The sequence below is a fragment of the Ceratotherium simum genome, chromosome 12, assembly GCF_057802395.1.
Source record: "Ceratotherium simum simum isolate JZ-2026a chromosome 12, ASM5780239v1, whole genome shotgun sequence".
In the NCBI taxonomy this organism is placed as follows: domain Eukaryota; kingdom Metazoa; phylum Chordata; class Mammalia; order Perissodactyla; family Rhinocerotidae; genus Ceratotherium; species Ceratotherium simum.
In genome coordinates, this window is record NC_141911.1 from 53,196,568 (window position 1) to 53,223,284 (window position 26,717).

Here is a 26,717-nt window from a genome sequence, read left to right on the forward strand (position 1 = left end):
ATCTTTAGAGTTTGCAGAATCCATGCTCGGGACAGCTCTCCCATTTGCTGACAGTGCGTCACCTTCGCAGGTTCTCTGAGTGCCTGGGCTGTCAGTCATCTGGGTCAGGGGGCTTGAACTCACTGTAAACAGCTGGATGCTCCCGGACAAGAGCTTCGCACATCCTAGACTTCAGGTAACTCTTACCAGCGTCCATTCTGTCCTTTTCAATTCAAGGACTCGTGTTCTTGATGAAAATACAGACACAAAAGAGGATTCGAAAAATTCTTCCACTTTTTCATTCTTCAACCTTATTATATAACAAGTCTGAGCTGGGAGTCTTTTTTTTTTCCTTGTCTTTTCTGACTTTGATTCTACCCCAAAAAACCATTTTGGTTGTCAAATTATATGCATTACGTAGAAGACTTCCTAGGAAAAGCATCTTCATATCTAGTGGAATTTGGTAATTTTTTTCAAACTTTAAAAAGAAACTAGCCATAACCTAAAAAGCCAACTAACTTCAGTGGAAAATAGGTATAGATCTAAGCAAAGAAAGTTATAATAATTAGTGAGTTACCTCCTTTGAAGGTTTCCAGATTAATGGGTGGTGACAATTTCACCCCCCAAAAATCATATCTCCCAAAAAATTATAAACATATGTTAAATTGTGTTTAGCAATTGTAAAGTGGTTGATAGAAGATTCTGAGTTCCTGTGCCAGCGTAAGCATAATTGTAAAGCACGGTGTTTGAAGGTATTTACGCACTTTGAGTGCTTGGGACTAGTTGAGGCAAAGATGTAATCACAAGCATTTGATACAAAAAAGAGAAGCTCAGAGAATTCAAACAGTAAAGATGGAACAGAGCCAAAACGAGCGAGAAGAGGAGGAAAGCGCCCTTTGAGGCTGCTACGTGGGGGCGGGAAACACCAGAGGAAAAGATTTGCTTCATGAAGAAATTGTTTCACACTGGTAATAATCCTGAAATTAGAACCATCAGCCAGATTAGTGAGTAAAATAACCATAATTAACCCATAATTATAAATGTACTATTTAAAACTCAGCCCCGTATAAGCTGAGTAGTGGTGAGAATGTCAGGATACATTTAGTGATATGTTAGGAATGACAGTACACATTATTTTTTTCTTTTATCTTTACTACTTAATTTGGCATTGCTTGACTTATTTGTTTGTAAAAGCTAACCAGATTTATTATACTTTATATCACAAAAATACTGATTTGAAGGTTTTGCATAGCATCAATTTAAAATCTTAAGACATTAGTCCTAATTCCAAATTCATCATCAAGAAACTATGTGATTTTAAATAATTCTCTTTAACTTTCCAAGCAATGTGTCAGGATATAGAGAGAATTAGTTATCCTTTGAGTTCTCGATAGCAGTGTCATTTTCTTTGATCATATATGCATCTGTTTGATCTGTAAATATGTGTATGTGTGTGTTACATAAACGTAAGCGACACTAAATTAACTAATTCCATTCTCACTAGAAGAAAGCGAGGCCTAACTGACCACAAGCTGGCCTTCTTGCTCGTTATCCATTAGGTTATGTTCATAGTCGTTCAACCAGTATATTAACATAATATTCTAAGCCAGGATTATTAGCTTTACTTTATAGAAATTCGTTGAACTAAAGTTCACATGTATAATCCTCATACTCAAAAACACGTGAACTGCTGAGTGTGAACTATTTTTATGTCCTGAGGCAGTATTGCTCAGTCACAGCCTGGCTGGGATTGACTCCCAGCTCTGCCACCTACTGACCTTAACAAATTACTCAGTTTCTGTGCCTTAGTTTCCTCACCTGCAAATTAGGTAACATAGTGCCTACCTCACATGTTGTGAGGATTAAACAAATATGTATAAAATACGGATCAGTGCCTGCCATTTGATAAGCCCTTTGTAATTATCTGCAAAAGTCTGGAGGGTCCCCTGAAGGCTGTGTGGAATGATAACATCAGTTTTTATTGCAGAAGTTATCAGTATGGAGATAGCGTTGGCAAGGTTGCAGCTAACTGGGGGGAGAAGGGATTAATTTCAGCAAGACTTGAGTCAAGACAACCAGATAAGAGGCTGCTGCAATAATCCAGGCAAGAAATGGTGAGGCTTGAACTATATGGCAAGTGGTAGTGGGATTAAGAGACGTGAAAAATACTGAAGAGATATCAAGTACAATACATAGACCTAGGTCACCATTTGTCAGTGGGAGTTGAAGAAAGGATCACAAAGGACTCCCAGTTTTCAGGCTTGGATGACATTCTCTAAGGCAGGATATAGAAAAGGATGGGTAAGTGCCTGCATGCATCCAAGAGGAAATGCCCAATAGCAGTCCATCAGAACTCAGGAAAAGCCAGATACCAAACTCAGCAGCACAGGGGATAGTTGCAGTCAAGGAAGTAGATGAGGGAACATACTTGCTTTTATCCTCTTTTTCAATGCCAGGCAATCAAAGCTCTTCTATTCTACCCCAGACTAGAACACATCATCTAATGCAGTTCTGAGCATTAAAGGGAAATCATATTGACAATTTCAACCTTGAAGTTAATTGCGAAGTTTGCTGCAGATGGCTAATGTTTCAAAGGTAGAAACTGTTTTCTAAGTGATCTGGGTAAAAACATGAACACGAGTCCCTGGTGCCACATTTCCCATCACATATTGAGAATTGCCAACCATAGGCCTTTCCTTTGGCTCCTGGGGTCTTAATTTCCCTAGGGAACTATTGTGGTTATTCAACTTTAAGACCTTATAGGAACAATCAGTTATTTCTCTCTGGGGCCTTAGAGCAAGCAATATGGAAGTAAATAGTCACTAAGGAGGAACAAGGAGAAATAAACAAGCTTTTAGCCAAATGTATGAACAATTCATGAAAAAAAAAAACGCTGGCCAAATTTTTACAAACATTATAAATTAGGGACAGTCCCACTACCCTGTTGTGGCTTCTGTTCATCGTAATCTACGTGAGAATGCATAACCCATGCCAGTTTTGCTGTTCCCAGCAAAAGGAAAGGTGCATTTCATGATATGCTAATTTCTCCAAGTGCTGGGTGAATGAAGACTGTTTCAGGCAGGGAGAACACCAAAGGAGAAATTACAACTAGGGCCTAGGCCAGTTCTGCCTATGCCTAATGCTAGGATCTCAGACATGTCTTCTTTGTAGAATGCAGGTAATAGCTCTTTGCCCTACTGTTCCAGAATTGTGATTAAAGGAACATATTTAATGAAACTGTCTTTTGAAAAATTATTTTTTTAAAGATCCTTATAAATACAATCTTCCTGTCATTCAGGAATAACATTTTCTGCCTCAGAAGGCTCATCAGTCAACATCATGTTGGAGAAATCAATGTCTTGTTCCTAATCACAAAAATAATAGCCTACCATTTACTAACTGCCTCCTACATGCTTTAGATGTGATGCTTTCTGAACTTGCTTTAACTATCAGAGCCACCCCAGAAAGATAGTGCATGTTATCCTCTCTTTATAGAAGGGAAAAATGAGGCTTATAAAGGTTAGGTGACTTGGCAAGGTCCCATGGCTGGTAAACTATAGTTCAGCCTTTAAACCCAGGTCTCTCTGATCCTAAAGTTTAAGTTGCTTCAACAACTGGTTGTTTTCAGATCTAAAATTGTATCCTGGAAACAACTCCAGGTGGGGAAGACAAAACTCAAACCATTATCATTTTTCAGTGTCTCACCATCAGAGTTGAGACAGAAAACAGCCCAGTGAATCTGTGCTCTTCACAGTCTTATGTTCCCAACATTTCTCACTCCTGATCTGAACTGTGAGACAGTCAACATACACTGATTCAGGACTGCTAAGTCATATACATCTTTAAATATTTAGAAAAAGCAGATTTCAAAAGACACTTAAAAATGTATTGCAAAATGTACAGCATTTATTCACATACAGACAAAAAGGCACAAATTCTACTAAATAGTTCAACAAAAAAATACAGCTGTCCTCAACTAGTTTTATAAATACTTTCAAAAAGGGGATAGAAATAAATACAGGATTGGGCCATGTAATATAAAATAGTCATCTCTACATATACTTTGTTTAATTTCTGATTTTGAACTCTTCATGCACCTTTTTTTTCTCAATTTTAGCTGAATGGACACCAAGCTAGGCACATAGTGAAAAATCCTCTGTACAAGGTTACAAATGTAATGACAAGTTTGTCCATTTCAAAATAATTAAGATTTGTACACAACACATATAACCCTTCATTTAGATTTTGTGTTTATAACCTAACAAATGACATTCCAGGCAACTTTACAAAAGTTTTACTAGCCTACCTTTTGACATAATACATTGATCATAATCAAAGATATTTCTTGGTCAGGATGCACAAGGAAAGATAAAGCTTAAAAAAAAGAAAGAAAGAAAAGAAGAGCAAATGGTTCCACACTAACCGAGTGCAAGTGGGAAGGTCGGGTGGGCTGCTGCTTAGGGCCACCTCACACAGAGTTCCCAGCAGGACACGGAACTAACTTACAAAGCTATCATTACACTGTCAGAGAAACCGTGCTCTATACCATTTGCATCTCAAAGCAGGAATAAAAAGTGTGGGTTTTTTATTTTTGTGTGGGTTTTTTTTTTATTTTTTTGTTTTGTTTTGTTTTGGTTTTTGGTTCAGCATAACTTGGAACGTTTGAAAGCTTTTCAACCTAAATGTGGGGAAAAAACAGGTAAGGCATTATTTTTGCACAAAACTAGCATTCCTAATAGTGCAAATGAATCTGGTACCTCTTAAAATGGTGAGAGGTCATACACTTACTAGAATTTAGATTTTTCTTTCTATGGCTTGACAAATTATCCCTCTATATATTCTCTCAGAGCTGTTGCTGCAGTCAAAAGATAACTATAGATAGAGTCCACTTTCTTCTGTATCCAGCAAAAGGTTTTTGTTCATATGCAAAATATCTGATTTTTAAATTATGCTATTCGTGAATGTACAAATTGGATTCATAAGAAACTTCTAATATCTGTAGCAACAGCTTATCTGGACAGCAGTCTTTCAAAATGAGCCCCATAGCTCAAAAATAGTCAATCTACAAACCTGGGTCATTCTTTCCCCTCCCCTGAATTAGCTACTAAAATGTATTTGAAAAGTTAAGACTTGGTTTGAAAATGTCATACATACAATGGAGATGCATCAGATCTACTATTTGATCATCTGATAAAACTTGCATAGCAAGATGGAATTCAATAAGCCTTTTTTTTGTTGACAATCATCTGGAAGACTTGGAAGTTAACTACAGAACTCAAAGCATTATTCATTAAGTATCAGAATGTCCCTGCCACATGGAAACAGATGTATAAATGAATCAGGAATCTGAATACTGATATTAACAAACTAAGGGGTAATTTGGGGGAAGCTGGGCTTGTTCCAAGTGCCCATAATTCTAAATCTCATTGCTATTTAAACTTTCTTTCTCTTAGTTTGATTCACAACTACATTGAATTCCAAAGAAAATTAACAGGACCTTAACACTATCCACTGTCTTAATACATACGCACTACAGTGAGTGCAAAAAAGAACATTGTACTCAAATTTAATGCTAAATTTATTATTGCTGATAACTTACTAGTTATTGCCATTTGCAATTAGAAAGTCCAAGTTACGAATTAGAGCTTAAAACTCTGACTCCAGAAAACCTATTATACTTCAATCTCTTTCCTCTATAACCTTGGTCAATGGTAAGAGGTTATATCGCAACTTATTGCCTTTCTATTGTTTTTAGAATATAACCTATTTCACTTTTTTTCCTTTTTTTTTTCCTTTTTTTTTTTTCCTTTTTCTTAAGGAATCCGTTCATGTTGGAAGCCCGGATTCCCCAACATTTGCACTAGTGGTTGGCTCTGGGAAGTATGAGTCACCAGAGTCTGGAAGTTCATCGATTGAACTTGAATAGCCATTGTCTTGTTGGAAGCCAGATGGCCAGGTATGGCCAATGGCCAGGGAAATCCCAAGCTGGCCCAAAAGGCAGTGGTAAGGTAGGGAAGAGGAAGGTCAAGAGGACTGGTAGAAACGAGACCTCAACTGCCTTTCTCATAGACAGAACTTTCCAATGGCTTCACTCTCCACCAGTCCTATACCCACAACACATTCAAGGGCTTCAGGCAGCAGGATCTTGCTACATTTACCCTAAATCTCCAAGCTGCAGCAGCTCTACCCTGTCCCTTCAGATCTTCCAGTAATGACCTTTTTTAAATTCTCTCTTCCCCATCTGCTATATTTACACATGAATTCCCTTAAGTTACTGAAGCTTCAGAGCTACTGCCTGTATACTATAATGCAAAAAACACAGCCTTGTGGGCCAAAGTATAAATATGATTTCAAGATCTATCACAGTCCTAGAAAGTAAGTTTTATGGGCTATTAAATGGTACATGAGGGTCTCTCAAGGACCATATCTGATTCCATATATTCAGGTAACCAAGAGTTTGTGCTTTGGGAAGAATACAGAGGGCAATAAAAACTCATGAGGCTTATTTAAGCCCTGCCCTCTTTAAAAACTTATTTCATTCTTATTTTAGTGTTTAATTCAGCCTCTAGAGTCTTAGCAGTGTCTTACAGTTACAATCTACTCTTGTGTTTCCTCAATAAGTTGCAAATAACACACAATTCTCACAACAATGATTTACAAATGACTGAAAAAAAATTCAATCTGAATTGCAAGTAAATGTGTTTGTGTAGCTCAGGAGTGATGGGTTTCTGCTTGTCCCTCATGTCTAGCAACTCAGTGACAAGCCCGCAGTGCTCCCACACCATCTCTGTTTCATCAAGAGGCCAAAATGCTTCTCCTGATAATGTCTGTCCTCCTGTTGATAGTGCTGCTGGCATGTATACATTTCTTTTCCGATGCCTCACTCTCTGAGTCACTCATTTCCACATCAGGGACATACCCGTCATTCTCATTGTCAGATTTTAATTTGCTTTTTGCCCTTTCCTTGGCTGGAACTCGGCCTAAGGCCAGATAGGGATAGTCTGAGTGCTGGTGGCAGGCCCCCTCGGCCTCTCCCTGCTGCTGCCGTTCCCCCTTCTTTGGAATCCGGAATCCTCCCCAGTTTTTCACGGGGCTGGCAGGAGTTGTAGGCACTTTGACTGCAGGCTGGGTACAGTTCACTTTGACGAGGGAGCCATTGCACTTGGGCACCGTCTCCTTCCGTGTGCCGGGTGCTGACGGCCCCACTCCAGGGGAGGTGGCAGCTCTTGTGCTGTCCAGATGCCTCTGGGGCACGTCTGTGGACCTGAGAGGCTTGTGACTCTGTTTAAAAGGTCTGTCCTTTAAGTCTCCCTTACTGAGATCACAATGAAGACGATGGTCTCTCCTGTTCCCATGGTCTGGCATCACCACACCGTTTTTCTGTTGTGACGAGATGAGACGTGCTTCCGCAAAGGTCTTTTCAAAACTCAAAAAGCTCTCTGGGACCACCATCCCCTCCCTTCTCCCACACAGGTCTGGCTGCTTCAGCAGGCCTTTGCCTTCACTCCCAGCACTATTCTGCAGCGGATCTCGCTTATGGGGCTTTTTCAGCGAATGAACCAAGGAAGTACCCATTTGCTTCCTGAAGAACGCAGAATGCCACTTCAAGTCCTCTATCTTGGGAGCATCAGGGCCCACAGAAGGACTGTTAAACAAAAGCATGTTTTCCAGTGAGGAGGAGGAGCAGGAAGAAGAAGGCACACCTATGAACATAAAACCACAAATAAAGAAAAATTACAGCAGAAGCAAATCCAAAAGAATAAAACTCTAGACCCTTAGCATGGCCCTATTAATGCAAACTTACACCCAACAGCACAACATACCGCCACCCGGTGTGTACGTGCATTCAATCTGCATACTCAACTCAATATGCTATATTTTCTGAAACAGCTGACGTTCATGTAATTTTTCATGAAACATCTTTTCAAGGGATACATTTTCCTTCAAACAAAATAACTGATCTGATTTTCAAAGGGGAATCCTTGCAGAATCCTCCTGACGGTCAAGCACCGCCTCCCCCGCCATGTGGTTACAGAGCAGCACCGGCACCATGTGCTACATCAGCGCCAGGCACCTGCTCCCCAAGACGGGGCACAAGGGCAGGGGCCGGGGCTTTCAAGCTTCTGTCTCTGAGTATCTGTACCCTCGCAGGGCTATGATGAGGATAAATACATGTAAATATGTGAAATGAATAAAGGAAGGTGTTTAAAATCATTCTTGACACATAGTAAATGTTTAAAAAAAATGTTTACTATTATACGTAAAACCCATTTGTGAAATTAAACTGAACTGTCATCCAACATGAGGATAAATTAAATTGGTGTATTTCAACCATTTTTGATGCAAATCACAGAGCTAAATTTTACAATGTAACCTAGTAGAAGCTCACTTTTCACGGAATCAAAATAGCCTTTGTCATCTGATCTACACCCTGACCATTTTCTGTTCTATTTCACTTGTTTTAATGCTGGTGATGACCTACTGAATTCATCTCACAACCCACTAATAAATGGTAACCCTCAGTTTGAAAAACACTGGGTGAATTCATAACATAGTGGAGTTCATCAGAAGGACCACATTTCTTCAAGAGCCTCCAGAGCATCTACAAGGGCAGTTTTAATGGCTTCTGTCTCCCATAAGGTATGAACCACCAGGAAAACAAGGCTCCACCTCAGAATACCAGGCAGGAGCCCATGAGAACCTCCTGCTGCGCAGACTCGGACACCATGCGTAAACAGGACAGAGCTAGCGACCCTAAACGTAGAACTGTCGTGACCATAGGGGAGAGTGTTTTACAATCTGCTGGTTTGAAAATGCCTGCTTTTTCAAGAATCAAACATTAGGGTCAAGCTTCCTGCTACACTTATATTTCTCAATCACCTACTGTGGGAAAACAGAAAGGGAAGGGGAACTAACATTTTCGGAACTCTGATTTCTATCTACTAGACTTGGGATCCATGTCTATGAAGAGCCTCCGACTCATGGTCTCCTGTAAGCACTGTCTCCATAGAGGACGCCCTCCTCCAGCAAAATGGCCCTACCCATTCTCAGAATCACACAACAGAGTTTAAACCAGGAACCCTGAATGACACGTCTAAGTCACAGCCATCTGCTCTGCATCACTTGGAATCATCTGTCTTACAAGGCAGCACATTGACTTGAGGCATGAGTAAGAACACAACTGAAAGCCTAAAACCGGAAAAAAATAAAAAAGAAAAGGCATCCTAAAGGGTTTCCACTTCATTCCCTGTGGCATCCCACAGGAAGATTAATGTTGCTTTCAACCGATCAGACCTAGTATGGTTCATATCTCAGAGGGAAGGCAGGATTTGTTTTCCTTTTCTGGAATAGCAGTAGGACTTCTGAATGTAGATCTACATTACAGCTCTGTTACACAAAACACTTCCTAACCTTGTTAAGAATCTCACTTACCCATGTAAAAACCTCAGCCGTGAAATGCAAAAAGCTGCCTGTAATATCCATGAAAAATGACTCTTAAGTGAAATCAGATGAAAATGCTCTTTACAGCTTATTTTTATAAGTAATCACTCATTACATAACGACTTAGCAAGAGCACAGAAAGCCCTCCAATGGCAAAACTCCACAGGCACAACTGCATCGATGATCGCAGGCAACAGCGGCTCGACCTCTGCTGGCTGCAGGCTGGGTGAGCTGCACCAGACAGCCTTCCGTGTGGCTGTTTACATGGGGACACGAAGGCAAGTGACAAAATAGGTCCCGTTTATTTGCAGTCAGGGAGGAATAATGAGACAGAAGTTCGCTTTAAAGAATCTGCATCGCACTGCTTTTACGTATGACGCCCTACTTAGAAGAAACGATTGAAAAAGTTTTACAACTAATCTCTAGACTCTAGCTAATGATGTAAGCTTGACACATCTGGAAAATATTTACTCTTGGGAAGAAAATATCTAGGATAATATTATTATCCTAACTTATCCTAAGTTAATGCCATTAAAACTATGTAACACTTCAAGAATATCGTGTAAAACTCCCTAAGCTTTTTTCTCTTTGTTCAGCTGACAAATTTACCTCTAGTCACATAAATCTGGTTAGTTTTAAATAAAAGAGAATTTGGATTTCAACATAATAGGTTACAACAATTTCTTTCTTGTTTCTGTGTGTCACAATAATCTACAGAGACAAAAAGCCACAAAAGCAGAAAAATAAAGAGAGGGAGCTGACTGTGACTCGCTACAACCACGCAGTGCGAATGCTGCTGCTGTAACTTTGAAGGGCGGACCAGGGCAGCAGAGACGAGCTCACCCGAGACCTACCTGCTCCATGGGTCATGATTCCGCCTGATCCAGACTCAACACATCTCCTTCTCTGAAGTCCTTATAAAACCTGCTTTCCAGGCTTGTGGTCACAGAATGTCAGTGCTAAAAGGCACTCTGGAGCTCAGGATTCCGCACCAAACCCCTTTTACAGATCCACAGAGTCCCAGAGAAGTCACACAACTTGCCCAACTGTGCAGTTGATCTCCAACTAACAGACGTGTTCTCCAGAGTGGAGGAAGCATACAGCTGTTTTCTTTTCCTCTTTGCTTAGCCCAGAGCCATGTCAAATATAAGGTACTAAATAAATAAGTACTTTGTGCGGAATCTCAAAAATATTCAAAACTCCACCTACACCACAGAAGTCCACTGTGAATGTTATCTAAACATGGACATGTGTCTTAAGCACAGTCTTAAGTTATATTTACCCTATGTTACAGGTAGGTCCAAAGACTAGATAATCTATAAATCTTTTTAGGTATCTCCATGATACTGTACATTTATCAGTGCTTTGCAATACATAAGTTACTGTTTCATTTGAGTCTCACAACAGTTCCCTGGAGGCAGCTTGAGACCTGATCCTCATGTTATATCCAAGGAAATGGAGGAGACTCAGAAAACTCATGACTTGCTCGTGTTTGGCCTGTGAGGATATAAGATTCGACCCCTATTTTGAAGCCAAATTCATAGCCCTTTCCCCTGTACCACGATGCCTCAAATGCCTAAAGATTTTCTTTAGATATGAAAGTCTGTGCTTCTTAGATTCTTCTATAGGATAGATAAAAGAAATTTAAAGAAACTATTGTTTTTTTCTTAGAGTGTTAAGGCTTACAAACCCCTGCTCTATCGTTTAACCTACGAGGGCTTAATGCATACCTGAAACTCTTTCTTGCTCCAAAAGCTTAGTGTAAAGATTGAATATCTGTTCCTGGACTTTGCACACAGATCGTTTAATCTTTTCCCTGCGGGTCACCATGTAAGTGAGGTTCCGAACCTAGAATATAGAGAATAAAGATTCTAAGTAAGCAATACATGAGAACAGTACTTTGATGCTTTTTTTCTTTATCTAAGAGAAATTTGTTCTACTAGGGCCTTGACTGACATTTGAAATCAAAATATACTTTCAACATTTTATCTAATCTCTAATCTCCTTTTGGGCTGAAGGATTCCACATATAGCCCTCAATGTAGGAGCCACAACACAGAAGAGAGACTGTAGGAGGAACACCTACAGGACTCGGACAAAAGCCCTGCCTCCTCCACACACCCAGCCGCCGGCTCATCCCTGCCAAGAGAAGACCGCTGGTGTCCAAGTCCAGACTTGCCACAGGATGCCGCTGATCTCCCCTCACTATCTTCTTCCCAGGAATTCCACTGTCAAAGGCTTCAGAGCAGTTCCGAAGCCACCTCTGCTCACTTTATCAAGCATCTTCTGAAGACTGAACTAGGTAAGCACAGGGTCAAGGACCGTCAGAGGAGCCGCCCCTCCAAAATGTCCCTGCACAGGGCCCACTAGAAGACCAAGAAGTCACCAAGAATCCATGTAAGGTTCTTGTGTCAACTGGACACTGAACTTGCTGAAATGCCTGCAGCTGACAGGTAGCTCAAGTGTCCTATAGAATGTGAAGGCCTGGGAAACATCCTTCCTGCTTTGCCATTGATTTGCTAGGTCAACATCTTAAGTCCAGCTCTGTCTCTCCACCTGAAACACTGAAGCTGCCCTCTTCCCACTTCAGTTGTAAGTAACTGAAAAGACCCAAGTGCGAGAGCTCCACTTTGCACGGATGTGCAACCACTCGGGAACGACACGCATACGCTCACTAACCAATACTATCACCACTTAAACTCATTCCCCATTTTTAAAGCCACCTGTGATCAGTCAATACAGAAACAAAATGTAATGACTTAGTCAATAAACCCCCTTAAATCCTTCAGTCCTAAAGCCTACTGTAAACCTGACTAGATTACATGAAAACACAAATGTCAAATGCAACACACCAGATATACAATTAAACCCTTCTTCAGGAGGACGTGGACATTTCCTCCCCACTAAGCCCAGGGGCAGGAGTGAAGAGTGACCACGTGTTCCCCATCAGCTCCTGTGTCAAAGGCACGACTCCATCTCCTAAGAGCCACGTCTTCCTTATCTTGGGAAATCCCTTCCCCTGCCACTTTCCTTGAAATGGAAGGTCAAAGGTCATTAACCTTTTCTTTTGGCAGTGAGGATGGCAATAAGCCATACGCAGAAGGCTGCACTTGGGCTTATGTACAGACACCTCCCCTAAGGTCTTCAGTCCTTTCAGAACCCTAACAGTTACAGCTGCTCTTCCCCTAGTTGTGTTCCAGGCAGTCCTGTTTGCAAGAGGACGTGGGACATTAAGAGGAACAAGTTGGCTGACTCTCACATTTGCATCATGGTGTAATTTCCTGGCCTAAGGCAGGAATGCCAAGTCAGGCTTCTCCTGAGCCTAACTGATTCACTATTGATTTAGGATCTTCCTAACACTTCTCTTTTTGATTAAAAAAAAAATCATCTTAAAAATAAAGAGAAGAAAACCACTCTCCCTGTCTCAAAATAAATATTATTTTGGTGTCATTCATCCTGGTTAAAACACATTCTTTCTGACAGCCTCACACCCCTAGGAAGTAGGTGTCCTTTACAAAAATCCTGACCAATTTGGGGACGGAGGTGGCTAACAGGCTATTCTCTTAGATAAATATTGTTCCACCCAGGGGAGATTAAGAGTTGAGGCTCAGAAAGAGGAAGGGGCCAAACCTAGATCCTTATCACAGATTCAGAACTTTTGGAAAAACAAACACAGAACAGTTTTTACATTAAGACAGGGAATACAACTTCTGGAAATAGGAACTGGAAACAAATCCTCTGACTTTCTAAGAGTAGACAGGTTACTCTCCTGTTCAAGTTAGATGTACAATAGAGACACTTACATCTCTCTTACTTGATAAACTTATCCATAGAAATAGAAAATAGGGAAGCCAGAGAACATGAACTTTGTATATTATTCAAATTTAATTTTGGTAGCTTCAACCACTTTCTCTGCAAATGCTTCACCCTGGCTAAGTGGGAAAATCCCACTTCTATTCACCATGATCTCTGATGAGGAATATTGAACTATAACCTCAAAAAGCAAAGGGCAGGGTTAATTCTCAATTGAAAAAAATCAGCCCTGAATACCCCAAGCCTGGCTGACCACATTTAATAGTGAGCACCCTAAACCTTACCTCCCTCACACACAAAACACTCCTCACAGGACACCTTTCACCAGCAGCCCCTGTATGTAGAGCTGAACTGAGGGTCTCTCCTCAAAACATACCCTGCTTGGCCCTTCCTGTGCCCAGCTAGACCCAACTTGTTCTTCACCTTCTCCCAAGTGCCAGCGAGGCGGCACCCACAACCACCCACTCTTGAGTGCACTCTTGCTTCCCCCAAAAGTAGTGGTTCTCAAACAGAAACATGTGGGGCCCCTAAAACATAGAACGCTGGCCCCCACTCCCAGAGTTTCTGGAGTCAGAGGTGGGGTCCAAAAATTTGCATTTCTGTTAAGTTTCCAGGTAATGTTGCTGCCAGTTGGGGACCACACTTTGAGAACCACTGTTTTAGGAGTCCAAGAATGGCTTCAAGGGGTTTTCTTGAATCCCAAACACTGCTTGCAACACTAAAGCTTAACGTGCCTTTTGTTCAGGGACAACAGTAGCCTCTATCAGATTTTCAAAGGTGACCATTCCACTGAGTGTTGTAGGACAGTCGCCCAGGACCTGGCCCCTTTCGATGCCCTAGCCAGAAGTGCAGAGGTGGCATGTCTTCATCTGAGCAAGTACTCATTTGCTGAACTCATCTTCACTGCATCTTTTAGAAGATAATGTTTAGGGGAAAGGAATCCCACCAGAGAGTGAAGTGGCCTTGGACACCTGACATGGCCACCCGTCACACATCAGCAATCGCATCTTCAGGTTCCCAAACCCTCCTGAATCCATTCCTGTCCTCTAACTTGCTGATCCAGAACTGGTGGTACCGAGGTGTGCAAACTGCCCCAAGATGTGTATTTGCAGGAAAGAGCAGTTACCATTATCATTCATCAGAGTGGTTTGCATTTCTAATGAAGCTTACTCATGTGTCAGCCTAGGAATAACCAAATGCCTTGATTATAGTCCCATGTAGTAAATGATTCTGCATACCTGCTGTGAACTGCTATTGCGTGAATAAGGCAGAGCTCTAACTTCCTTGAAAAACAAAGTAGTAATTTATGATTTGTTCTCACTGTCACCTCTGCCCTGACGAGCCTTTGGCCTGACACACTTATAATTACAAATAACTGTGCAACTCTCTGGGGCACAGCAGAGATTTCAATTTTTTAAAGCCTCCAACATCACAGGCCTCATGGCAAATTTTGGAAAACACATCTTTCATTATAATAAACCCAATTTAAACTGACACTAAATTCCCTAAAATCTCTTAGGCTCTTTAATAAAGTAAATGTAAGTAATGCCACACACACACACACACAAATCCTGATTTATTCCCTGTTTCTCATACATCATTGGTATCATTCTACTTAAAAAGCAACAGTGATGACTCCAAAAAAATATTTAGAATTTAATTTTAAGTGCATGTTAATCTGAGTAACTTAAGTACAGAAAAGAGTTAGTACACCACAAGCATTTTCTACACTTTTATTTTGTGGTGATTGAGACAAACACAGTCCAAACATTAGACTTCTCGTCCTCCCTCCTGAGGACTATCTGACTCCATAGCTCATGCACCCCAAGTACAGCAGTTGGCGGGTTGGGATAATGGCTTCTCACCAGGATTCCACTTTATCCTTCTGAATCCCTTTCTCATCTCTTAACAAAAATGCCACACATGCATGTGGTTGAAAAGCGAGGTCTTCTTTACACTCACCACCAGGGGGGGTATGGGAGCACGAGAGCCTCACAAACCCTCCTCCCGCTCCCGCCTGGGTTCCGCCTGAATCCGGAATCTTAACCTGGTCCCGGAAGGGGCGTCATTACAAGCCAGCACTCCGTCATGGACTAAAAGGGTCTCTAATGAAATACTTCCAGTGCTCACCTCTATGCCATCTCTAACAGGGCCATGCAGGTCTCTTTGTGAGATCTGGGTCTTTAGGTTCAATACTTCGGTTTATCCCTATTCTCTGCCTACACTCATTTCAAATCACCTATGAGTCAGATCCTCTCCCAGGCAGGTGAATCACTCCCCGCTAATAAGTTAGGTGCTTGGGGGAGATGCGTTAACTGTTTCAGGCCACTTGGGTGCCTTTCAGTGCAGGCTGCTTCAGGCTAGAAAGCCTGGCTCCCATCTCCTGCGCACTAATGAATTTAATCGTAGCCACAGTCGGGGGAATTGACGCAGAAGGTGCTCTAAGACACATCCCCAATTAGCAAACCTCAGTCAGAAACTACCTACAGGGAGCAGGAGGCCCTGGGGGGAAGAGAGCCCACTCCTAATTATTCCTGTAGCAGGAAGGGAGGTCCAGACTGGACTCCGAAGGTAATGGAGAGTCGGGAAGGCACAAAGCAGCAAAGAGCTGACACAGGTGCCATGAGCCGGGGCTCTAGGCGGCCAACAGCCACGACACTCAGCAATCCAATAGTGTGATACAGTAGTGTGCTGAGCATTACTAGGAGCTCCTCAGACAGATCTGACGGCCCTGTGCACCAGGAGTCCCACCCCACACCCACACAGACACACATGGACACGGACATGCGCGCACACACACACGATCTAGGTACACAGCCTCAGTGATGACTTAGCACCTCACTGCCAGGAGCACCTTCTGTAACAGATACACATGTGTGAGTCCACGCACACACCCCAGCAGCCACGGCCTGCTCCGCTCCATGACAGCACTGGGAATGCCCCTGTGAATCAGCCAAGAAACAAAGGGGGCCAGAGAGGCAGTGCTTAGCTCTCCTAAATGAGCCCATCACCAGCATCTAGTGTTTCCCCAGGTTGAAAAAGATTTTCCTACCTCTGCCCGCCCCCCTCACCATTAACTAACTCCCTTCTGATTTTCTAACGCAGTTTGTAAACAATTTTGAGCCAAGCCCTTTGTCATTTTCCTGGGGCTCAGTTCCCTCTCGCTCTAGAATGAAGGGGAAAAAAAAAAAAAAGACACACCCCATTTGATCTTGCAGAATAACAACAAGGATTAATGGGAAAGTGTTTAAAAATAAATCATAGAGAAGCTCCCCACGCTGTGGCAGTCTTGCACATATGTACAATGAGTTTACCAGCCCATAAATATATTTAACCAACACAACCTCATGCTGCAGTATGTACAAGGGTCTGAGAGTAAATGGACTGGCTACCATTCCTTGCTCTGGGCAAGCGGTCGCCTCTGTGCAATCTTCTTCTCTAAGTCACTACAAGGTGTCAGTGTCAATCATTACCCTCTCCAGGTCCTGCCGCAGGTGAGTGAACAGCTGCAGCCTCCTAAACAAGACATCCTGCTCCCTCTTCGCTAGATTGTCCTCTTCGTCTTTCTTTGGAGTGATCAGGGGCTTGTTGAAGTTGACCTTCCTCTTCAACTTCCAGTACTGGTACAGGAAATCCACTACTTCCTCTGGCAGCCGCAGGGCCCTGGCAACGTCCAGCAGGTTGACGAAGGTGTAGAACTCATCTTCCAGCTGTTGCAGCTTCTGCTTACGGACGCTCACCCTGTGGGCCTCCTCCTGATTCTGCTCAAGGCTGGCAAAGGGCTCCAGCGTATTCCGGGGGGAACACTCGGGGGCCCCATTCTCCTGAGCGGCCCCCTCGCCGAGGCTCTCTTCCGGTTTCCTATGTGAGCTGTGCTTCGGGCAGTAGGACTTGAACTTGACTTCATCGTTCTCCGCCAAGATGGTCTTCATCTCCAGGCCCCGGTCAAAAGCACAGGTCACATGGAAGGCCGTGCGGCAGTTCTTCACAGAGCACTGGTAGGAACACACAGACAACAAAGACGATTATGAACGGCAGAGACTAAAGCCCTTGGTGCTAGTCACACACACGCACACACGTGTACACGCACAAGGAGAGCCGCACTTCAAGCGTGTGCTGGTATAGAAAAGTTTTATGTGGACTAACCCTGGCAGACCTAGTCGTGTTTTAAATAAGGTAAGGCTTGGGATTTAGGAAACTCATCAGAGGAAAGGTTTCGTCACCAAACCATAACTCTTAGAAAAGTAACTGCACCCAAACCACCTCCTAAAAGAGAGACAACACACAAATGGCACATGTAGACAAAGGTGGTCTGGCACTCAGATTATACTCAAAAGAACATGTGCTCAGTATGCAGAGTAGGCTTTGTTTTTCCTTATAGATCTGAGCTCTTTTACTGTTTATATAAAAAGCTTGAATGGTAAGACTCTCCTCAGGAAGAATGACTACTAGTCAGAGCTTTTAAAGGATCGTGAATCCTCCTTCTTACGCCCAGCCAGGAAGAGTCCTAACACAAGAAGGAAAATAGTACATTTCCTCCAAGCAGCCGCGGGCTGCTCCAGACTGAGAAGACTAAACAAAAACTCCCCAAGAGTGAAAAAGAACAGCAGACAAGGCGATTCCAGCACAGGAAAGATGGGTAAAGGTCTCCCACCCGTGAAGAAGCTTCGTCGGATGCAGAAAGGCTTCCTCGCCCAGTGGAGCTGAGCACTAACTCCTGTGTGTGCCATGCCTGGCAGCGCTACCTGCTCCCAGCGTCCTTTGGGACTGACTGCAGAACCATGAGGGACCTGCTTCCTGTGGGTCACAGAAAGGTCAACCTAGAGCCCAGGCATCACCCAGCTCTGCCTTCCCTCCTTGCTCAACACCTCCCCTCTCACTGCCTCATTACGGCTACAATTCAGTGCCTTTGATCCAGACAGCAAGCCAGGTGCCTAGCAGGAGAAAAGTGATTAACTTTTTCCGCCCTGATCTTGCTGGGCGAATCCCTGGAAGGAGGTTCCTTGTGGTGACTGAAGCCAGTCCCTTAAAAGCAACATTGTATTGTGTGAGGCCAAGTGATCCCCGGGCACGCCAGGGCTGCAGAGAGCAGCAGAACCCGGTGGCTCCGGGCCAGCTGAAAAGCTTAATTAAACTCATTCAACAGACCCTGAATCGAATAACCACGAATGGCAGAGGCTTGAGTTGAGGCTTTTTCCCCCGAATCATTGCAGTATTTAAGAGGTGACTCACTGCCAGTCATGATTTCCTCCATTATTATAAAGTCTCTTTTATCCAGAAGTACAGAAAATCCAGCTCCCTTTACAGTCCCCCATTACAAACACTTAAAGCACATTAACATCAATCTATAATTTTATCTATAAATAACCTCAATTCCAAGAAATGTGTGAAACCAGCTTTAGTGGCAGAACACACACACACACACCTGGCCACTTTCATTAACACGAAGTGCTCCTCCCTGTTAGCACGCAGCCAAGTGGGAACAGATGATGGAGACACTATCTGTGTTTGGCTTAAGCTACACTTAACCCAAGCGCTCCAACCTTAAAGAGGAATGAGCTGCGGCAGAATATTTATACAGGACTTTGTAAAGGCGCCAAATGGCCTTCCTCTGGGTTTTCCTTCTCAGGTTGACTCAGCAAACAGATGTTACAGAAACGTAAACCAGAGCCTTCACAGCTGCAGACATTTCAGAGAGGAATTCTTTAATAAAATCAATCCATTCTGTGAAGATATGAAAAATCATCAACCTTCCTTGGCCTCTTCTCCTTTGAATTAATGTTCTGGGAAAAAGAGGTCAACAGCAACAAAAAAGTCATTTTATCTTCTCTCTTCAAAAGAGAAACAAAGATCCCATTCGCCCACCTCTTGTAAACATCAGTTAAGGACCAGGATTGGCGAGCTTAGGAAAGGGCATAAATTCTATCCTCAGAAGAACATCAGTTAACTTGTGAGAAAATAATTCCATCTTCCTTGGTTTGCCACAGCTTGTTTCCTGCAAGTGTTCACACAGGTATGTCTGTACACAAAGGCACACACACAGCTCTATGCCATTTTTTATTTTGAGGCTTTTAAAACATTTCTCCTCTGTTCTCTCCCAATGCAACTCTTGGGCCAGAGGCTTTGTTCATGTTTTAGTTTTAAACAGATTCTATTCCCATACAAAAATCTGCACTATTTTCAAGGTCTGCAGCCAAATCCCACCAGCTGTCTCATGCCTCACCCTCTGAATAGTTCTGTTACATTTTGGATTCTTGAACTCCAATGGAAGCGATCAACGAAGAAAAGCAGAACTACTTGGTGTGTAAAATGAAAAATTTTAAAAACCACTAGTCAGTGAATACCTTACCAAAAGAAATATTTATCAGCCAAAACACAAACTGATTTTACCAGATGAAGTTATTTCTTTAAAACCCACGACTGGCAGTCTGCGAGCAGAATGTGACGCAGAGACTGAGGAAGAGCCCGGAGCCCAGAGCCCTGAGCTGGTACCTCCCAGAGGAAGAGCCAGACGTGACCTTTAGGGCTAATGTCAGCCACACACAGCATTTGGAGACCAGTCATGATTGTCTAGATGCCAATAAGGTGAGGCCCAGAAATTAACTTCTCAAGTACAGTTTTAGACAGCATGAAAAAACAGACAGCACACCATCTATATCTCTCCTTAATTCTATCTGCCTTATGACTTTCTACACTTGTGTGTGGACACGGAAAATGCAGGCAAAATTTTTACATACACGCTACACACCCACACACACACCCACGGTGCCATAAAGAATAAGATACCCAGACTGTGTTCAGGTAACAGCTTCTGCAAAGAACACCTGGTGCAGCACCTCGTGGGTGTCCCTCTCCCCAGCTGCTGCTCCAAGGAAGTCTGTTTTACCAAATGCAGAAGCATCAGCACACCAAGTTGATTTCAAACAGTGTATACCTAAGGCATGACACACCCATGTGCACACCTTGGAAACCAACAGTGTCAGGAGGCAGCCACAGAGGTGGGTCTGCCACTCGGCACTCTAAGTACAGGTGGGAGGGTGTCCGACCCTCCAGTATCAAGATCCTGGTTCTTCCCTGGAGGTATCTGCCTGTAGAAAGAGCTGGAATGCCAGGCTTGGGACAGAAAGGGAGAAACCAGAGACAAACGAACTGCCTTACAGCTCAGGCGGACTTCCAAGTTGCCCTGTGATTGTTAAAGCAGGGGTTCTGGTTACAATGGATACAATCCACCAACTACAGGTATTCCTTCCAGGCTGGAGTCATTTCTCAGCAACCTCAGAAGGGCTGTGAGAACCTCGTGCTGCTTTCTGGATTCTAGTCCCACCTCCAAATCCTAATAGTTTGCAGAGCCCTCGCTCGTCCTGCTCTCTGCAACACAGGGAAGGAAAATAAAGCCATGCTGACTAAGCTGATTACCTGTATGGAGGCCCCAAACTTCTCGTTGCAGAGGCTGCATACCAGCGCCCAGCGACTGCTAGGGATGTGAGACACCTTTGTGATGGGCTCCATCTTCTCTGGGCTGCCAATGCTCACCTAAAGGCCCAAGAAATAGCAAGACAAGGTGGCAGAGGCTGTCAGACAAAGGCTGAACGTGGACATAGAAACTTAAAGATCCGTTACTTTCCGCGGCCCTCCTACCAGACAGTGGCAAAGGGCTCTCGCACTCCTAGGGCAGGCAAACCCCCACTTTAAGCATCAGGACAGCACGGGGGCCAGCTCTGGGCCTGCAGCAGTAGTGAGCCCAGAGCCCAGTCCCCATGCCACACACCCTCCATGCATCTGGGGGTCATCTGACGCAGACATCCCTGTTTGTGAAAACACTTCTCACCCGAGTGGCTGACAGCAAAGACGTGTATGTGTCAGGACAATGCAATCTACTACACCTCTGGCCCACAGTGAAGTGTTCAAGACTGAAAATCCATCTTAAATACATTTAAATAGGTTGTCAACAATGGAGTAAGTCAATATAAACTGCTTTTAATATCTCTCACTACAGAAAACCATTCTCTTCAGTCAGAAAAGATTACTACAGTCACAATGGAAAACTACCAAGATAAATAAGGTGTCTTCTTGGCATTCGGCCTGGATCACTGAACTGGATCCTTGTTAATACTAAACCATGAGATTCGGTGCCACCAAGACCAAGTCTTGGAACCTCAATGCAAATCATCCCCAGATAATTTTCCTCAGGAGAAAAAATGCACCAAAAATCACACCAAAAAATGCTGACATTTGAATCACAAATGATATTCTCATAGTGATCCATGCAAATTAAATTAGTCAAGGTCTGGGACTTGAAATAAATTAGACCAGATCTGAAATTAAAAATGTTGAGGCTAAGTAAGAATTTTAATAAAAAAATCACAAAAATGTGACCTAGAGCAGTGGTTCTTTAACCACGGTAGAACCATGTGTACAACTCGCCAGGCCCAAAGACCTACAGCCGATCCCCGGGGAAGGATACAGCCGACACAGCCGCACCCAGGCCACAGCCAGGAATGCAGCAGGTCCACTCCTGGAAGCGTGTGTCAGCTGGGGGAGAGTAGTGGTGATGGCTATCTGAAGCGAAGTTTGAACACCACCACCCAAGAGTCTGACTCACTGCTGCTTCCAGTTCACAGTTCCACACATTCACATACCATGACAAGATGAGAGTATGCTTGAGACTCAGTTTAAGGGGAAAAAAAGGGTAGCAATTAAAAGGTGTCTTTTTACTCATAACCTACAATGCCACCCCATTTTTGAATGGATCCCTCCCCTCCCCCACTCCAAGCTACAAGCCAGGCCCTCCTGAGCGAAGCTGCTACCAAGAACCACACCCACCTCAGGGATCCACAGAGCACAGCTGACATGGACCCATTTGGTTCCGCTCCGGGTCGGCTTCATAGCTCCGCCTTTCTTGGGACATAGTAAACACTTTGGCTGAACTCCCAGGGCACACGTCCGGCACAGCCAACTGCCCTCTGGGACCTTGAGGATTCCGTAACAGGCCTGTAAAGCCACAGCACAGCCCCAAGGAAGAGAGAGACAAAAGAAAGATTTATTTTTGCCATTATATCTATTAACTTTAAAACACCTAGAAAGATTTTAACAGAACCAACACCAAAACAGAGGCACTCCCAAAGTCCAGCTAGCTGAGACCCTCTCCCTCCAGGATAAAAGCCTGGCACCCTCCCAGCAGCAGCCAGGAGGCGTGTGAGCTCTGCAAGTACAACACACACTTATTTACCACAGGTGGTCCTGAAAACTACTGCAGGACAGAAAGGTCTGCAAAGTCTGCTTTGCTGTGTGGCTACAGACACCCATCTATACCACGTTTCTAAATATCGAGCAGTAAATCCTCAAAACGCTCCACAGGGCTAAGTGGGGGGAAGCTATTCCTCTCTGCTTTCTGACGTGGGTGGGATATAACTGAGGAAACAAAAAACAGAGCAGTTGAGCGTCTCCCAAAGCTATCATACGAGATGGCAATGGAAACGGGAAACGGGAAAGGAGCATCCTCAGGCCCTGGGCTAAGCAAACTCTGCTAACTAGATCCTGACACGCTCCCAAGCGAACACAAAAAATGAGTGGCAGAAAAAATGAGACACTGTAGACAAAGAGAGAATTTGGTCTCTTTAGCTGATAGTTAAAGCCTGCTTTGCACAAGATGACAAAATTACACAAAACGGCAAAAACTGCAGAAATAAAGACTTTTACAACTAAAGTTACGAAGATGGTTCAAAGAAAGAAAAAGCCAACATTAAATAAGTGAAGAAACAAAACGCTGATGGTACCGGGAGCACATTCAGAGCCTTTTTTTTTATAAAGGCTGTTCAGGACCTTATCCTTAAATGAACTAGAAGTCAGGAAGTCCAGAGAGAGAGAGTAACACAGCTCCAACTCTCCAAACAGGAAAAACACAGCCACTCTGCAATCTGAATATCCAGGACGCAGAAAGGAAACCACAAGGATGAGAGCTGAGCGAAGTTAAGTAATACGAAGACAGGAGCTTAGGAGCACTGTGTCGGTGCCATGAATGAGCCACTGTCAACACAGACTCACAGCGAAAAAAATTTTAATAGAGCTAAATGACACTATTAAGGTTTCAAACACTAACAAGATCTATATCAGGCATTCTAGAGAAAGTCACGTTTGAAGAGAGAATTTTTTTACTGGAAACACAAGTCTAAGCTAAATTAAAAGATTAAATAAAATATGCCTTAAAGACAAGACATGAAGAACATCTCAAAAGGAAAATGGAGTCAACATTAAGGAAGAGAGAGAACATGGTCTGGGAGAAAGAACAATGGTCTGGGAGAAAGAACAGAAGACGGGGCGTGCAGGTGGGGGTGGGCGTGGGGGTCCAGAGTCTCTGAGCTCCAGTTCCAGCTCTGCCACTAACCCACAGTGGGACCCTCAACAGCCCACCTTGACATCTGTTAACTCATTTATAAAACAGGGTTCAACTAGTTTTCAAGCAGAACTCTTTTTTTCAAACAAAATTTTCCTCAGGGGAAAAAAAAGTAAAATGGCTGGAAAAAGAAGGAAATATCATCCAAGTAAATAACACCAGCAACTAAAAAGCAACAATGGTCGACACAATGCTCAAGATCTTTTTTTTTTTTTTCAGTGCAGAAGATTGGCCCTGAGCTAACATCTGTTGCCAATCTTCCTCTTTTTGCTTGAGGAAGATTGGCCCTGAGCTAACATCTGTACAAATCTTCCTCTATTTTGTATATGGGATGCTGCCACAGCACGGCTTGATGAGCAGTGTGTAGGTCCACACTCAGGATGTGAACCTGCGAAGGCCACTGAAGCAGAGCACGTGAACTTAACCACGAAGCCACCAGGCCGGCCCCACAATGCTCAGGATCTTGACACAAGAAAACCACTACAAGAACACGCCCTTATCCCAAGGAAACTTCCTAGATAATTTGAAAATCCAGAACTACAAGATGGGCTCTCAAATGACTAAAGCGAGAAACAGTGGTCCCACGTCTCCCGGTCAGAACAGGCTGGGCCAAGGCCACAGCGGGGCAGTCTTCAGACAGAGGGGAAGCCCAAGAGGAAACATATTATAAAGAAAATGACACATATTATAAAGAAAATGACAATCAAGAATGTCACAGAGCAAATTTGATTCTTCTCAAGAAGTCACTCAAACAACTGTTCCACACGAGTCTTGCTTTTGTTTTACATCTCAGTATCAACAGGTGAATTCAAAGAAAGTCCCTCAGGACAGCCTTTTAAATCATAAGCGTGCATGTGCACGTGTGCCCTCACAGAAATCCAAATCACTGCATTATCGCATTAAAAAATAAATCAGAGGGGCCGGCCCGGTGGCGCAAGCAGTTAAGTGCGCGCGCTCCGCTGCGGCGGCCCGGGGTTCGCTGGTTCGGATCCCGGTCGCGCACCGACGCACTGCTTGGCAAGCCATGCTGTGGCGGCGTCCCATATAAAGTGGAGGAAGATGGGCACAGATGTTAGCCCAGGGCCATCTTCCTCAGCAAAAAAAGAGGAGGATTGGCGGATGTTAGCACAGGGCTGATCTCCTCACAAATAAATAAATAAATAAATAAATAAATAAATAAATCAGAGATGAGAGAGACTGAGATTGTCCCAAGCTTTTAAAATTACCTAGTGCCCATCCTTACTGAAGTCTAAGGATTTACCTTTCTATGGATGGTCACAAGCACCTGCCAAACCCAACTGGCAGCAGGGAGGACAGGAAGTAACTTTTAAGGGGCCTCTTTCCTCTTCTTTAACAACTCAGTTTATACGCTAACACATGTTAGCAAATGTTATGGGTTGAACATGTAAATTCTAACCCCAGCACCTCAAAATGTGACCAAATAGGCAACAGGGTCCTTGCAGATGTAATCAGTTAAGACAAGGTCATACTGGAGTCCGGTGGGCCCCTAATCCAATATGACTGACGTCCTTATAAGAACACAACCACGTGTGAAGACACAAGCATACGGGGAGGGCACCATGTAACAACAAAGGCAGAGACTGGAGTTGTGCAGCTGCAAGAAAAGGAACACCACAACTGCCAGCACACCGCCAGATGCCAGAGAGGCAAGGAAGGACTCCCAACAGGTTCCAGAGGGAGCACGCATTGCCAACAACTTGATTTCAGACTTCTACTCTTTAGAACTGCAAGACAATAAATTTCTGTTGTTGTAAGCTACCCAGTTTGTGGTATTTTATTATGGCAGCCCTAACAAACTAATTCAGACCTTTTCAAGAGTTTGTTGGGTTTTTTTCCAGTGTTAATACCTCAACTCAGGTGTTAGAGCAGGGCAGAGGGGGCTCATATATTCTTTTTAAGTACACTTGACTTCTATGGATAGGAATAAAAACAATATGTGAAGGAAGAAGATTTCCACCGAGGATCCTATTCTTCCGGCTGTAAAAGTAGCAGGAAATACCTCCAACACTGTAGGAACCTATTAGGAAGAAACAGATGTTGTCCACAGGGCACATTTCTTTAACTCACTTAGGACAATGGGAAAATGGACGCCATCTGGAGGAAGACCCCCAGCCTCCCTGGGCTCCCTAGCAGCAGACTGGCTCATGCCCCAGGTGGCTTCTTTCTGGGCCTTGCTGCCCACATACCTGGTGCACGCAGATGTTGCATTTGTCACAGAACACCATCTCATTGCCGTCCTCACCGTCAGGTGACTGGCAGACATCACAGACAACATCTTCATCATATTCGATCCCCAGGCCTTCTTCAGTCTCTATAGCATGATTCATATTGTCATAGCATCGCTGTTCAAATTCCTCCAGGACCCTTTCCATAGTGTATTCATCTAACTCAGGCATTCCTGCAGGAAAAATGCCACAAATCCATTTTATTATATCCATATTAATAAATACTTTAATAATACAATATTAGGTTATTTATATTTATGAATAATTTACAATGAATAAATAGTATTATAAACAAATCCATCCTAAGTGCCCACATATTTTCTATTGAACGCCTCTCAGACCTTCCAATGAAGGATCTTCAAATCCAAAGGCAGAAAGAGTCTTCCAAGCAACAGTTTGTTTCTCACGGTCAGGCACTGAAGATGGCGTGTTGTAAGTAGAAAAGCAAAAGATAAATCCCAGAGGGGGTCAAGGATATTAAATACATATATTGTTAAATTGTCATTTCACTACATTATACATAACAACGAATATGTAAGTGTCTTCAAAACCACGACAACATATTATGGTTTGGTGTGTTTTTTTAAGAACATTCCTTTCTCGCTGCTTAAAATGGTGCTCTGAGAACAGACTTCACTGTGAGCACTCCAGTGTTTTTACTGGTTTATCCCTCCTCGCCCTCTGAATTTACTAAGTTGAGATGCATAGTTAATCAGACACACGAAAGACCAAAACAAAAGGAATGTCTAAAGCAAAGCAAACAGCTCACTGTGAATCAAATAAGATGCATTCTTATGCAAGAATGACCAAAATAAATTTCAAGTGGTTCTGGTGGTTATAGCTAGT

The 26,717-nt window shown here is 43.2% G+C and overlaps 1 protein-coding gene across 6 annotated transcripts in view; it reads right to left on the bottom strand.

The window, feature by feature from the left end:
- Positions 1 to 3,863: 3,863 nt before the first annotated feature.
- The window catches only part of JADE1 (jade family PHD finger 1), a 58,962-nt gene continuing 36,108 nt past the window's right edge, over positions 3,864 to 26,717 (bottom strand). For 5 of the 6 annotated variants that reach the window (XM_087437626.1, XM_014784525.2, XM_087437623.1 and 2 more), the window contains exons 6-11: positions 25,833 to 26,044; positions 22,056 to 22,223; positions 20,649 to 20,765; positions 16,706 to 17,227; positions 11,151 to 11,268; positions 3,864 to 7,682 (exon numbers count right to left, since the gene is read on the bottom strand). In XM_087437626.1, the coding sequence (XP_087293752.1) occupies positions 6,775 to 7,682; positions 11,151 to 11,268; positions 16,706 to 17,227; positions 20,649 to 20,765; positions 22,056 to 22,223; positions 25,833 to 26,044 (2,045 nt within the window). In that variant the 3' untranslated portion in view covers positions 3,864 to 6,774. The remainder of the gene's footprint in view (positions 7,683 to 11,150; positions 11,269 to 16,705; positions 17,228 to 20,648; positions 20,766 to 22,055; positions 22,224 to 25,832; positions 26,045 to 26,717) is intronic. The other variant, XM_087437624.1, reaches the window with a different exon arrangement.